The 15463-nt window shown below is 37.9% G+C and overlaps 1 protein-coding gene across 1 annotated transcript in view; it reads right to left on the reverse strand.

Annotated features, from left to right (window-relative positions):
• PTPRZ1 (protein tyrosine phosphatase, receptor-type, Z polypeptide 1) overlaps positions 1-15463 on the reverse strand; it is a 66573-nt gene that overhangs the window by 36444 nt on the left and 14666 nt on the right. The window contains exons 7-10 of the mRNA XM_009332274.1: positions 12859-13043; positions 12000-12126; positions 5160-5203; positions 1580-2516 (exon numbers count right to left, since the gene is read on the reverse strand). Coding sequence (XP_009330549.1) covers positions 1580-2516; positions 5160-5203; positions 12000-12126; positions 12859-13043 — 1293 coding nt within the window. The remainder of the gene's footprint in view (positions 1-1579; positions 2517-5159; positions 5204-11999; positions 12127-12858; positions 13044-15463) is intronic.

Here is a 15463-nt window from a genome sequence, read left to right on the forward strand (position 1 = left end):
CTGGATGAAACATATTCCTCACTTGCATAAGAAACAGATAAACCTTGAAGTGACGTTGTGGGCTTACTAAAAGTGTTTGACAACATATCAGCAACGGAAGGTGCAGATGCAGAATGCAGGATGGTTTCAGTTGTAGCAGAACCTGGCGCCATTTGATGCAATATTTGGTCAAATGTAGAACTATCTTTATGAACCCTGGAGCTTTCAGCCAATATTGGATCACTAGGCACAACCGCAGCCGTGTTAAGCAGAGTGCCATTGCCAGAAGATTGGAAGGAGGACTGCAGTAACGCTTCGTTATTTAATGTAGCTGAGGTCTCATAAAAGTACGGCTGAGTCGAGGATAACATTTTGCTATAAGCAGGGGCAGAGAGAGCTTGATCTGAGCTTGCACTAAGCATAGGTTTAAGCAAAGTGTCATCAAAGGCTGGAGTTGTAACATGCAAAGGCTGAACGGAAAGGTGATTTTCTGTAAGTTTACTAATATCATGATCAAATATCTTAGTAGTGGGAAAAGCAAGAGAGACTGGAAGGATTCCCTTTGTGCTAGAAACAGGAAGTGGGCTTTCTTGCAGAGACGTATTCTGCTTAATTACATCATTATTAGAAACGGATGTAGAAAGTTCAGGAATCACTTTACTTTCAGCATTGGAAGCCATTTCACTTAAAGAAGAGGAAATTTGCAGTTCTCTCTCATCTCCATATATAACATCACCTTTTTGAAGCATCTTATTAACATCACTAAACCCAGATGATTCATACGTAATTTCATCTACAGAATCAGAGGAAGAAACGTTAAGTACTGTCAACGTATCTGTATCAGGCAAAAGGGACTCACTACCAGAGTATGCTTCAGACCAATCCACATCACTAGATAGAGAGCGTGTAGGCTGCAGCAAAGTATCAGCTTGTGACATTACAGAAGAAGGTTTATGCACCAGTACATTGTTATAGCTGCTAAATAAAGGATCTTGACGAAATACGTCAACAGAATCATGCACAAATTCTGTGGAGTCATAGGAAACAGTAAAGCTTTGGAGGGAGCCCACATTGCTAGACAAAGCATAAGGAAGTTCAGACATTGTAGATAGTACATGCATATTTAAATCACTGCTGGATGGTTCAACTTGAGAAAATATGTGAGTTCTATTATGACCAAATATCAGTGTCTCTGAAGCAGCATGAGTAGTCTGATGTGACACCACATCAGCATATTGAGCAAGGCTTGGCTGTATTAATGTATCACCCTCTGCCAATGTCAAAGAAGCATGCAGGGACACCTTATCACTTGCAACAGCTGGAGTAGCACTTTGTGGAAACATTTGAGAAACTGTATACAAACGGTGAAACATGTTACTACTGGAGGAAGCAGAGGAAAATGTAAGCAAAGGTACATCATCATAGGAAGACAGGGTGGGTTCAAATGACACATCAACACTGGGAAATACAGGTGTAGCATGCAAGGTCACATCACTATCTGATGTAGCAGGGGTAGTGTCGAGCATCTGAGAGTCAAACAATAAAGGGGTGACTAGAGGAAACACTTCACTACTGTAGGAAGGTTGAAGAGGTATCTCACCATTATAGACTGGTTGAGTTGTCTGAGAGAGTACCTCACTGGCAGCAGAAGCAGAACCATATTCTCCAGAGCTTGAAGAGATAGAGTGAGGTGATAATTCAGCAGAGGAGAAAGCAAAGGTAGAATAATGTGGCAATTCTAAATCCGCATCTGAAGTGTCTTGTGAAATCACTGGGCTCCTGGGATAGGGCACTGTAGCTGGCTTTAATCCCTCTACATAAGATAATTGCCTGCTATCCGATGTATCAACAGATTGAGTTGCCAGATCCGTAGCATTACGAAATGATAAATTTCCATCAGCGGAAGAAGTATGCTTTGGAGGCTCATCAGAGCTTGAGGGTGCTACACCTTCTGAAACAGACTTAATGGAGCCTTGGGAAAGAACATCATGCATGCTTGTATCTGGGCTTCCTGAAGGAAGGGTGTCTTCTTGGGACCTCTCCTCTGTAACCAGCTGTGCTGAAGAAGTGGTAACAACTGAACTCCAAAAGTCATCAGATTCCTGATGAGGTTTAAAAGGAGACAATAAGAAATCTTCGTCACTATGGCCAGCAGTGGTTATTCTTGTTGGTTCAGTGCCTGAAGAAAGGTATATGTATTCTTCTTCTATGCCTTTGGTGGAGACAATGAGTTGAGGAGGAATTCCAGTAATTGTTCGGGATTCCAAAAAAGGATCTTCCTCTTCTTCAGAAATTTCACTAACAGGTGGAGAAGTAGGGTAATAAACTGCTTTGAAAACATCATCCTTACCATGCAATTCTTCTCTTGTTAAGTATCTATTTGCTTTAGCTTCACTGGGGTTTGTCCCCATTTTTTCTTGACTGTAGCTGGATGTAGTCACCTGGAAATCTTTCCTCATTTGGTTTATTGCACTGTCAGTGCTAGGAATCACTGCAGTTTCTTCATCCACCTCTGTTTCCTTTTCATCAACTTCATCCTTTGAAAAAATATCATAGCCGAAGACAATTAAAAATGTTTACAGACACGGTACACAAACGAAAACAAGAACTGCAATAATGCATTTTCCTGGCTCCATAAGAACAAGAGAGGCAAAATAAGACAACACTTGAGAAGACTGCTGGTCTTAAAGCAAAATATTTAGCTGCAAGAACAGGTACCCTCATCTATCTTAAAAATATTACTTATTTGCAACACAAACAAAAAAATCCTGTGTCACAACAACTTCTTAAATATTGTGTCACTTTTACTCTGTTTGAGAGACAAGAAGCACTCATAGTATTTATTTATGTTATTAAAAAGCTCTACCTCTTTCCCAATAAAATGCATATAGGCAGTACACATCAATGAAAAAATGGTTTTGCTATCAGAATGTCTTAGAGATTTGCACTAATATCCTGATGTTGATTAAATTGTCATAGTAACAGAATTTGTAAAAAATATTTATGACCTGTCCTCAAATCTGCTGAATCTTCAGAGTTTTCTGGAAAAGAAGATTTCAGGATGGTCAGCATGACTGTAACATGTAGTTTCACAAGTGTTGTGAGTGATACCACCTAGTCCCTGTTATGACCCTTTGTTTGCTGAACATGAATAATGATACTTTGTGAAAAATCTGTGTTAGAGTTTGGACTTCTAAGGACAGATCCAAAAAGAGAAAAAAAAATTACATGCCTAAATACAATCGGAATTTAGGCAGTCCTTGGGGATCTAAGTTCAAATCTTTTCGTCCCCTCTCCAACTTTCCCTGTCCCAAATCAAACAACGTAATGTGGAAACATCTAACTTGCTCAGCAGGCATTTTTGTTTTGACCTAGACACAGCAGCGCCCGCAGCTCTGTGCTGTGCCCCCATCTAGAACTGCACCAGAACCAAACCTGTCCAAGCACAACTCTGCAAACTAGAATGAGGGGCACATTCAGTTTCTGAAGGGACTTGATTTGATAGGCATACATAGCCCTAAGAGACACCAGCAGGACAGAGCCTCTCGCAAAATACAGTTGCAACTCCTTTTCCTTTTGAATATCTGGCTTGGTGATGTGGTGGCAATACCCACCTGTTTTTATTCAGAGGCATAATGTTGAGAGAAAACACCCAGAATATAGGAGACTGGGACACAGTTATCGGTCTAAGAAATCCTCAGTTTCCACTATATTTTAGGCTGAGTAGATCTCTCACTCCTGCACTGAAGTGAACAGGGCACAGCAGAGAGGGGAATGTAAAATCAACAGCCTTTGAAAGAAAGTGCCCAAGATGAAGCACTGCTGAGTAAAATATTAACTGGGGCACTCAGCTAACAGGAGTTGTTAGCTTTTATCCAGTCTCACCAGAGTGAGGGCTTTAACCACAAGGCTAGAGCCGTGCTTCACACTGCAGTCCCTTTTTTGTATCAGGAACCTCTACTGCACTCACACAATATAAGGTACCTCAGACATGACTCTCAGGTTTGGATTTCATCCCAAGGGCTAAATACCTAAAATGTAGGGGCAGCAGCATCTAGACTGTGTGTCCTCAAACCTGGACTGGACTGGACAGGCCCTTGTTTCTGAAAATCTGCTTTCTGTAAATCTGCTTTCTGTAGGGCAATGCCTGCACTTTTAAACTTTCTTGGTTCAAGTAAAAATCAATTGACATTCACTGGCACTCAGTTATTGTCCTGACAGATGCAATATAATAATCTAGACACGCAGCTTACATCAACAGAGAAATAACTGTACTATTGGTTACTCAGCGTCCACAAATACAAGGGAGGATAAATAGGTAGACAGGTAAGCACAGGCTGTCAATTTAACTAACAAGGACTTGCTGCTCAGTGAGAATATTGTGGTAATAGATCAAAACTATAAAATAAAAATTCTGAGGGATTACTTGATACAAATGTAGGTCTTATTGAAGGAACTGCCCATGTTGTAAAATCAGTATTAGAGACCGTTAAAAACTTCATTGTGATATTTTCACCTCTTTCCTTGCTGGGATACCAGAAACCTAGTTACCAAATATGAAGTCTGCAGAGGTTATCATAAAAACATCCAAAACTGTGTAAAATAGAGTTATACTGTAAAGTCTAACTTGAGTTCAAGAAGTAAACGACCCTCCAGGAATTTTGGAATAACTGTTAAATTCAACCGATAGCACCCTGATAGCAGACGCACATGAATCTCACTCTTCAGCACAACTCCCTTCCTCCCTTACTTTAGTTTACTACATGCTAAGACCATCATAAGCAAGCCCAAGTCAGACTGCTCTTTAAACAAACTAAAAAGCCCAACACTGGGTGACAGCTTTGATTCTGCTAAATGAATAATTTTGTCAGACTCCACTCAGAGGTGACAGTAACTTGATGTCCCACTTTCAAAATATTTAGGCATATCCCGAGATATCCCTTACTTCTCCATGTATCTCCAGCTCCAGAGAACTAAATAGCGAGGTATTTCTAAAGTTATCTAGGGAGAAATATAGCAGAAAGAGAAGGCTGTATATGCATGTATATGTATGTATATATAAATGCAGATAATACATTCAGTTGGTGACATAGTTTTGTAAATTTTCACAGAGTATCAATTCAATTTAGTTGAAATGTATGTATCTGAAATACTCTCTTAAAAGTAAATGAATGCTATACCTCATATTCTTCAGTTTCACTCAGTTCAGGAATGAGGTCAGCCTCTATAAAACAAAAATACACACCGTATCATCCAACATTTTAAATTCACAGAATTATTAATTCTGCAAGGACTCAACTGATTAGTTAATACGTTCATTGAGACCCAGTCTAAAATGTTTTATAGGATTGTGTGTGGAGAAGTGGCCAACCACCTGGGTTGAGGACTAGCTCTAAGGGTAGCAATGCTCATCTAGACAGGACACGTTCAGCCACAACAATTTTGCCTGGCTCTATCTAATTTGATGCTGCAGCACATGCTGGATCTGCACTGAGGTACCACATCCTGGCCAGGGAGAACCAAGTTTATGAGAACGTTTTCTATGAGAAAGTACAGTTTAATGCAGAAATACAGAAGAGAGAAAAAAAGCAAGTCTGGGAATCAACTATTTCTCTACATTTAATCTGAAAGCTCTGAAGATATTATTGTAAAATGATCTGTTCTGTAATTTTCATACAGCAAATTCCTCACTTGTACACCCAGACTTGGAGGTAGGTACTAGCGCAACAGCCATGCCATCATATTCAGCATGCAGTAGGTTGCCTGCCTCCGTCAGGGAAGACCACAGAGACTCGCTTTTCCCAGAGTCCAGTGCTTAAAGCCTTTTACAGACTCCCACTCCACTTGATTTAATGTAAGGACATGAACCCAGTTGTATCACATTCCACAAAAAGTCCCTAATAAACAGGTACTGGGCGCTCTGTGAAGAACTACTCTAAAGGCTTTGGAGGCCTCCCCACTTTTCATAAATAACGTTCAAGCAGGATCAAGAAATGAATCTCCTACAGCCCAGGTGAAAATCCTTCTCTCTAAGTTCAGAGGTAGTCTCTCACCTTCTTTCTCTCTGTCTTTTTGGCCAAATCCAATATTGTACTTCTGATGGTGGTCAGCAAGAGAGGCTTCAAAGCAGGCTGCAAGAAACCTACAAATCTCTGGTAGGAACTGGCATAGGCCTCCAGTGATGAAATCTAACACTCCTTCCACAGCATTCACTCATCTTACTGCTCCTTTGGTCCACAGAAAGGTCTACTCTCTTTCTGAATCTTTCTAAGGCTGTCTCCTGAGCAATGTTCTAGCGCTCTGTCTGTACACCAGTGCTAGCACGTATTCTGAGGGCTGATTTGCACTAAGCAAAAATGCCAGTCTCTTAGCCTGGGGAGCGATTCTAACAGCAGCATCACACAGAGCCCCATGTCTGCATTTCCTCCACAATTCCCAAATGAAGTTTCCTCAATACACTAGTATAAAGTTGGATATATCTTTATACGGCTTATCTCTGCAAAGTCGGATGGGGATCTATGACTTAATTTGTATTCTCTTTGGTCTGTCCGTATCTTCCTTTCAAAACAAATTGAGACATGTATTATATGCAACATACACTAGATAAAGTTTATCGAACTAACAAGCTCATATAGTTTTATTTGTGGATTATAGCATGCAAACAAATTTTGACTAAACAATGCTGCACAAAATCTTCATAAATTGTTCTTTTGTAGCAAACATTTCTGAATTACCAAGTACCGAATTAACCTTTCATTAACAAGATAGAGAAAAATTGTCTTACCTCTGACTCCTGGAAGCCTAGGAGGCTCCGGGGCAGGGTGGGGAGGGGAGTGGAGGGGAGGAAGGGGTGGAGGAGATAATGACATTCCCTGGCTTCTCAATGGTATATATCAAATATTGTAGACATTAGTTTGAACGTCTTCCCAGAGTAGACCCATATCATGTATTAGGTACTCAATAGACTTCTCTGAAAAATGTTTTTAATGCAGAAAAATTCAATCCATTCTTTCTGTGGTCACTATTCTTGAGTGGAGCTTTAATCAGACTCAGTCAGAAAAATAAAATGTGCTGATTATGCTGGAGTATACAGTAGGGTATGTGCTCTCAAATTCCACCAGCAGAAAACTGCAGTTTCTTGCTGTTTTCTCCATGGAGAGGCATTAACATACATATAAATATATACAAAAAATGTATACGAACAACACTAAATCTTAGTGTTTAGGCGTTTTACAAAGCCTATTTAAATTTACTTGGTCACAGAAAATGTATCTGTCAAAAGCGTTAGAGACACACACTTATAGAAGTTCTGTTAATCCTGTTGCTGAGTTTTTGGTTTGACGGGAGATTACAGAAATCTGCTAACATCCCCCAACCAAGAAGAACCGCACCCTCCAAAAAACAACCCATTGATGTAGGTTGATGAACAAGCTTGTTTATTTTTTCTGGAACCACATAGCTTATTCTATAGCTTACATTTTAAAATGAAATAATTAAATCATCAGTTAGAAAGTTTTGTAGAGGTCTTTTCATAGTCCATTTTAATGACAGATGAAGAAACGATAGAACAAAGACAAAAAAGGTAACGAGATTTATGTGCAACGCAAATCTTTAAAAAAATCTCTTAAAACAATCTGATTTGTAATTGTAGAATAACGTGCACAACATAAAACTGTTTTCATTTCTGTACTGTCTTATGTAATAAATGGCACGGCAAGAACAAAAGTAAAGCCTGTTTCTTCTGATTAAATTAGTTTTCTGATTTCTACATTTATCAGTACAAAATTAGAAAAAAGCATCCCCTAAATGAAACATTTAAGATATGCTTAGTGTTTTTTAGGAGAAAAATCACGAAGACAAGTTACAAAGAAATTGCATAGTTAGACCCTCACAAAGCATTGCTGACAGCATGAGCTGCCATGCAGGAGACAGCATTTGAGAGCCGTATCCCAGCATGTTTTTTTTTGATAAACACCAACTGAAGTCTACACAAAGGAAGATGAGAGGAGAGATATATTCTTATTTTTCATTTCCTGTGTCAGCAAAAGCATGTAAGTAACACCGGTATTAACTACACAACAAACTACTGCAGAACTTTCAGAGCTATACAGATGTTACCTAGAGAGTCAAAGCACACATTCAGATAGTTATTCAAAACCCAATTCTAATAGCAAATGAAAAATTGGTAAATAAAGGTTGGACTTTTATCAAAGCTGACTAAAACACTATGTATATGATTCCCTTAATTTTCAATGGAGGTTGTGTAGCTACATCACTTAGGGCACCCAGTGACTTTTACTAAATGGAAACTAACTGGAAACAATTTTAACGTGCACACGCACTATGTCACAAGATGAAAGGCTGCCACTCTGAACAGTTTACGAAAAACGCAAAGAGCAGAGGTCTCAACTATGATCATTTGCCCAACGTCATATCAGAGCTCCTGAGGCTCCCACAAACTGAGGCAGAGAGCATGGCCCAAAAGAGGTCCTTCCTCCTACAAAGCACTGCCGAGAACGAGAGGGTTTAAACCTGGTCTGTGGATCACGCGGAGCCTGCAGAGCCCTCACTAACCACATATGGGAGGCACCCAGACAGGGTAGGGAGAAGGCATGAGAAACACTCTCTCTTCCAAGCATCTCAAAAGGAAAAGGCTAAAACAATGGTCGTGAGTTTTTTGAACACCAGATTTGTGTTGCACAGTGTACTGCAACTTCCCTCATTACAAGTGGCCACTCCAGCCAAGGGCAGAATTCTTCCCGGAAAAGGGCCCATCTAATGCTTCCGCATGACTCATGCCTCACTTTAGCTCTTAACATGAAGATTAATTGATCTGGAGGTGATTGCAGTGAATTTCATCTTAATTAAACTGGCTTACTCAGAGTAATTCTTGAAAATGAAAGTTTTAGCTTATGCTTTATGTGAGTCAATTTTATTTCATGTCTTCATGGTGAAGATAACTTTTCTTTCATAAATTCACAAGCAGGAGCTCCAAGAAATCCCCTTTTGCCTCAAGATCTATAAAGCAGATCACAAAACCGATTTGATGTTATAGTAGTAACCAGGAAGTTGCTCTGAACAAATCTTTCTCATTAGATATCTACATTCTCATATCTCTGTTGTTTAATATTTGCAATATTAAAAATGAAAATATTTGCAATATTTGCAACAGTTAATTCAGACGTAAATAATTAGTAAAAGTAAGTATGCAAATAAACATTAATATTAGAAATGAATGGAAGTTTTTTTCATATTTTAAAATTATATCAACGGTTGAGACAGCATCTATAAAACTTATTTATAGAGCAATGTACACCCATAGTAATCATACTACTAATTACATGGGAGGGATTTTTCCTGAATTGTCCTCATCCAATGCTTTCAGAGGTACCGCTGTGGAAGTGTCAAAATAAAAGAACACAAAGTACATTTAGTAACTTTATGTTCATTGCAGATAGGAAGCATCCCAGTTTTTCTGAAACATGCAATATATTCATTTTGGTATTTCATTTTTATTTATAAACTCTTTTTATTATTATTTTTTTTAATTTAAAATATCCTTGAAACACTTAATTTGACCTGAAATAATCTTCCTCAATTTTGAAGCTTTTGGAAAACTAAAGGAAAAACCTTAGGTAGACCTGAAGCTATTACAAATTTTCAGAACTGCCTGACATTTGAAAAAAACCCCAGGTATTTATGCAGTTTTGATATGCAGATTATGTAACTCTCCTCTTTACAATGCTTTATTTAAAAACAAGAAAACTCAGGATAAGAATATACTTATATACATTAATCTGCTTTAATGCAACATTAAGGAGACGTATTTAAGTGTTCAAATGACAGAAACCACAAAAATACCATTTTCATAGTTACGCTAACCTGTTCATATAGATATACCTTTACATGGTTATGCCTCCTAGGTATCCTTGCACTGTATTTTCTCATTTCTTTAACAAAAAGAAATTAGTGGTGTGTCTGTGTAAAAAGGCATGAGAATATCAAACCTTTACTCAGAACTGCTAAATATAACATTTATTGCACCAAATTCTCTTGTCTGAGAATACAAATCTCAGAGAAATTACTGCTGATATACTGGAAGGTGACATGAGTTTTCCAGTACATATTTCCAAAGCAAGGCCCTCACTCTCCCTTCTGGTGAAATGAATGCAAAGCCACCGCTGACTTCAGCATAAGTACAACAGGGATGCTGTGATCAGTGGCTCTACCTACGCTGCTAGCCAGCTGCAGACTGCCAAATGCCCCCCCGTCCTCTTGCTGAGTTTGTTCCCCGGCAATATTTGCTCACACCTCAGGTGCGCTGCGCAGTGCTGCCTGCAGTGCTGGCTCCGTGGTTACCCAGCTCCAGAGTGCTCCTGTCTCCCTCCCTGCCTCTGCATCCACATTTCCTTCCAAAAGGAGCCATGGCACACAGCAGGGTGGTGTGTGCAGCAACCAAGTCTCACTGACCCTTATAGCAGGCATACAACAGTAGTAGTAAGGTGGGTTATCCTATAGATATTACCTACATTGGATTTTCTTGTTGCAAAGTCTGTTTTCTGAGCTTTTAAAGCTGTGATGGCAGCACTGCACCAATTTGATTTGTTGAACTGACTATTGTTTAATAATGACAACACTACGCTGCTTATTTGTCATTCCATGTAGAAATGGATGTGGGGGTATGTGGATGAAATCTCATCTGAGAAAATCTTCAAACACAAAATCAGCAAATTCTGGAAAGGAAGTGGAGGAATATAGTATCTAAGAGGTAGATAAAGGATAAGCAGAAAAGTGAAATGTCAAGCAGAATGTCAGAACCTTGTCGTGGACTTCTCAGAAAACTGAAGAGATATAGGAAAATTCTGGTAGATATTAGCATAAGACTCCAAAAATGCATTCTTCTTAACACTTTGTGTTTGAAAGACAAGTTAAATGTTTATTGACATTTATATGTACTAGACCTGAACCTGCGTCCCCCTCCTTCAGACAAAAATGCACTATTATAAGCCTATTACCATTATTAGTTCATAATTCATGTGGTAGAGGTTGTGGAGAATCATATTCTTTCTCACTGTAAATGAATGTGGTTCCCTTGAAATGAAAAACTGACCTGTTTTCCGAAGTATATCACAACATTGCTAAGGACTTTGCTGTAGCTAAACAGACTTAATGAAGTGTAAAACTGAACTTGCAGATTCCATAAATAAACAACAATAATCCAGGCCCTTAGATAAAAAATGGTTTCTCGCGTGATCAGAAGGTCTTTGATTTTTTCCTATGATTAATTACAGGGTTCTTAATTAAAAACACAGCTCTCACTCACTTTGATAAGAACTGGGTCTGATGCTAAAACTTCCACAGAATTTAAGGAATTATTAAGGACAAGATCAAACTTCATGCTATAGTTTCAAGTTATTTCATGTTTACCAGCAGGCGGAAGAAGTAAATCTGGCTGTGAAATCAGTAAGATTTGTTTGTTAGGCCTTTTGATTTTTTGCAAGGCAGCATTAAGAAGCAAGGGAATTCCATCACCGCAAGTCCTTTGAAATCAAACTCCAAGTAATCATAAGAAATCAAATTTCAAAATCAATTGATACAGTCTTATAAGTCATATTGAGTTGCATTACTTGTTTCCTTAATACTTTGGCTGTGTGGATTAATTTTGGGAGGATGCTTGAACCATAGAGAAATAATACCAAACATGGTTTTATTTCCCCACATTATATTGCTAAAAGATACACTTGTGAGATTTGAAATCAGGTAGGTGTTTTTCAGAATATTCTTAGAGTTAAAAAAAATTAACATGCAATCTTTCATAGGTAATGTTTACAAGGAATGGAGAATTACATCATGTAAAATATCAGTAGCAAAGAACATGCTGAAGGTTAACTGCAGCGATTTTGAAATTTCATTTTAGCATATTTTGATAGTCACGCATTTTAACTGGTTTGCAAACAAACTACTTCTTCAAATACAGATTTTCAGCTAAAAGTGATCACTAAGCTCAAAAGACCACTTACCTGGGTCCTCTAAAGGCATATCAACAATGACTTGGTCACTGTATTTTCCATATAGACCATTAGAGCAAACAGCAACTATCTGAAGAACATAACTTGTATTGGGCAGCAGATTATTTAGAATAGCCCCCTAAAAGAAAAACCATGTTTAATCATTTACTTGCAAATAAGTATCAAATCTTTTGAAATGTTATTTTTTTCATAACACATTTTTCATATGAACCATAAAGCTCCTTTCTTCTAGGACTCTATGCTTTTTATATTTTATTGTCACAAATGTTTTTCAGTCAACTTCAAAAAAAATCTTGTGAATTTTTACATGGATACCAAACTATTAATTATTTAATGCTGAACGCTAGTTTAGGTAACATTATCTCTGATAAGTTATGAGTCTTTAAAGAGGGTTAGAGGAACAGATCACATTAGTAAAATACCATGAGACTGTAATCAGTAACTTAATATTTATAGCAGTATGATTGTACTGAATCTTATTAGTTGCTTGTGTAGGTCATTCTTTGCACATCAGTGAGCAATGAAGTACAGATCGCTATTAATTGACTAAGGGTTTTCTGGCTAAGGAGCTCAGGCTGACACGGTCATAAACTTTTGGGGATAGCATAGGCGAATCAGAACAGCAATCTGCAAAAGCTTTCTCTCTTCTGCGCTAGAGAGGCTTTTTTTTTTTTAATTGTCTTTGTGGCTTCACAGCCAAAAAATGAAGTACAGCTTCTGTGAGCTGCAGCCAAAGAAGTAATTTTTTTTATTGAATCAGCTCCCAGCTACTGTTTAATCCCTTAAGATAATTAACAGTGAGTGCTTTGCCATCACCCCTTTGTACGAAACTTGAAGAGTTTACAGTTACCAAGTCCTGATACCCATCTGTCAGAAACTCATGCTTAGTCTGGTCTTCTCCATCCAACTGTTGATAAAAGACAGCAAATCTCTCAATTGTGGTGTCATATACAACCCGAGGTCTTTCCCATGTAATGAGAAGACTAGTATAATTCTTTGGATCAGACTGAACATTTTCAGGTTCTGAGCTGCAAACTGGAAGAAAGAAAAGAGGAAAGAGTATGATATTTATTAAACACTACAAATAACTACTAAGATCTTGAGCCACCTCCTGAGAAAATTAATGCAAGTCTTTCACGTGCCTCATTTTTAGCTTTCTGCTAAAATATCTGAGATGCCATGCACTATAAACAGAACCAGTATTTTAACATTAGATTTTCAAAAGCAAGTTAATTTGAGGACTGAGTTCCCTTTCACCCCCTTTTTATACCATATTTTGTGAAATATTAATACCCAGTTCCCAAGAAACAAAATATAAAACACAAACCATAAAGATTCATATATATGTCCTGGGGGTGAAAAACCTCTAGTACTCTGTCTTTATGGGTTTACGAGAGTAGCATTAGAAGACATGCACACTCTCTCACCAGCTATAACAGACTGTAATCTATAGTAGATTGTTTTTAAAGGTAAACCTATCACACTTGAATTTCCTCTCAAGGATGTTTGCTTCCATGTCTTCCAGCCTTTCCCCTCCAATACTCTTTTCATCTTAGTCAAGTGAGCTGAACCTTTTGATACTTTTCTAGACATTATTGATGAGACTGATTACCAGTGCACCATAAATTTACTGAGACTCTGCTGTTTACTTTTTTAAATTGCCCAAGTACCTGTGTGTAGCTTAAAAATAATATACAAGGTCAAAGGTAGATTAACCTGTATGAAAAAAATTAAATTAGCAGAAAATGTAAATTACTTAACTGAAGCTCACTGAAAAATGACCAATAAGTTGTGATACACAAAAAAATAAAGCAACATGATATACAGATGCATCATTCATGGCTGGCTTGGGTTTGGGCTGAGACCCCATCCTCCTTCCTTGCTCTCATCATCCCCTCTGCCGGTGTGGGGAACCGTGTCTTCAGACACAGCACTGAAGAATGGAGATGACTGTCAAAAGTGGTCACTAACTTTTGGTTCCCAACTTGAGAGCACAGCAACTAGATTTGTTCTGATGTCTCAGAATGAGGGCCAGGGGCCCCTGACATTTCCTTTTATAAATCCTCCTTCTTATCTCTTTGAATCTGCAGAGTTTTTGCACTTCGGTTGAAATGCTCGGAGTGGCTATTTGCCCCTGTCCTAGCTTTTGGGAAGCTCCTTTCTCATGTACTGAATTTCCTTTCATATGTGCTTTCATATGTACTGAAAAGGCATATTATTCAGTCTATTGCTTCATTTATTACCTCATTTCTATTGCTTTATTTCATCTATAAACTTGTCAAAACCACTGATCAGAGTACATGAAGTTTACTTCAAATCTTTCAACAATTAAATCTTACATATTAAAATGATTAGATGGATATATTTTTATTACAAAACTTTTAGCTTGACTTTTGCACAAGTAATTACATAATCATTCCCCATTTGGAATAAATGGGGAAATTCAAATCTCAGAATCTGTTTAAAACAAACTTTGAGTATCTAGCAAAAGCAAGCAAAACAAACTGCCTAGCTAACTAAGAAAACAAGTGTAGATACTTTGGAGTTCTCTTAAAGGAAGCAAACACCATGATACTACAATGTTTTTGGTGGACAATACTGCATTTTTGAAAGAAAGGAAAAAAAAGTCTTTCCATTAACTTTGCAATTTGCCACTTGAACACAGGAGGGCACTCAAACCCCAATATTTTGAAAAACTCCATTTCTTCCGTTCTGTAAGCAGGTGGGCAGTTTTGAGCAGCTCTGGTCTTAGTCAATGGAAAAAAAGCAGCGATTTTTTTTTTCCTTTTTTTTGTGCGTGTGAGCTAATGGTAGAGGCAGTATTAGTCTGTGTAATTTAGTTAAATTCTGTAGCTTGACAGGCTTTGAATCTACTGTGCTATGTATCTGACATGCCATTTTATTCATTATACCGGATTCTTTTAATTGACATAAAGAAAGAGCAAATTTTAAAAAAATTAAAATCTCAAGTTGTGTACATTCCATTCCTAAAACTCGTCATTCCACCCCATTTCCACCAGATGGCAAAAGGAAATCATTAGACCAGGAAAGATGATTCCTTTCTCAATTCTGAGCCTTAAGGCAGATGACTTAAAACTCTGATTTTATTTTTTTTTAATGAATCAAACCACTCTTCAGCTATTTCTTTTTGAAGGTGTTCAAAATAACTCTCCAAACGCTTTTTCATAGTATAAGTACCAAGCCTCTCCCTGTCTAAATTTTTCTCTACTGTCCTTTTTCCTCCCTCCCTCTTTTTTGTCTGTGAGTGAATTTGGTTCCGAAATCTCTGACTGTATTCAGACTAACTGAGCAATATTATAAAACTTCTAAAGGTGGAAGATTGGTGTCTCCACTATTATTTACTTCAGTTTCACTCTGTTTTCTTTTCCAGGTGGTTCTTCTATTTTTTTTTTTCAAGAAAAAAATATCTTCCCTTTTGTTCTCCTCCTTTTGAT

The sequence above is a fragment of the Pygoscelis adeliae genome, unplaced genomic scaffold (genome assembly GCF_000699105.1).
Source record: "Pygoscelis adeliae isolate BGI_AS28 unplaced genomic scaffold, ASM69910v1 Scaffold9, whole genome shotgun sequence".
NCBI lineage: Eukaryota > Metazoa > Chordata > Aves > Sphenisciformes > Spheniscidae > Pygoscelis > Pygoscelis adeliae.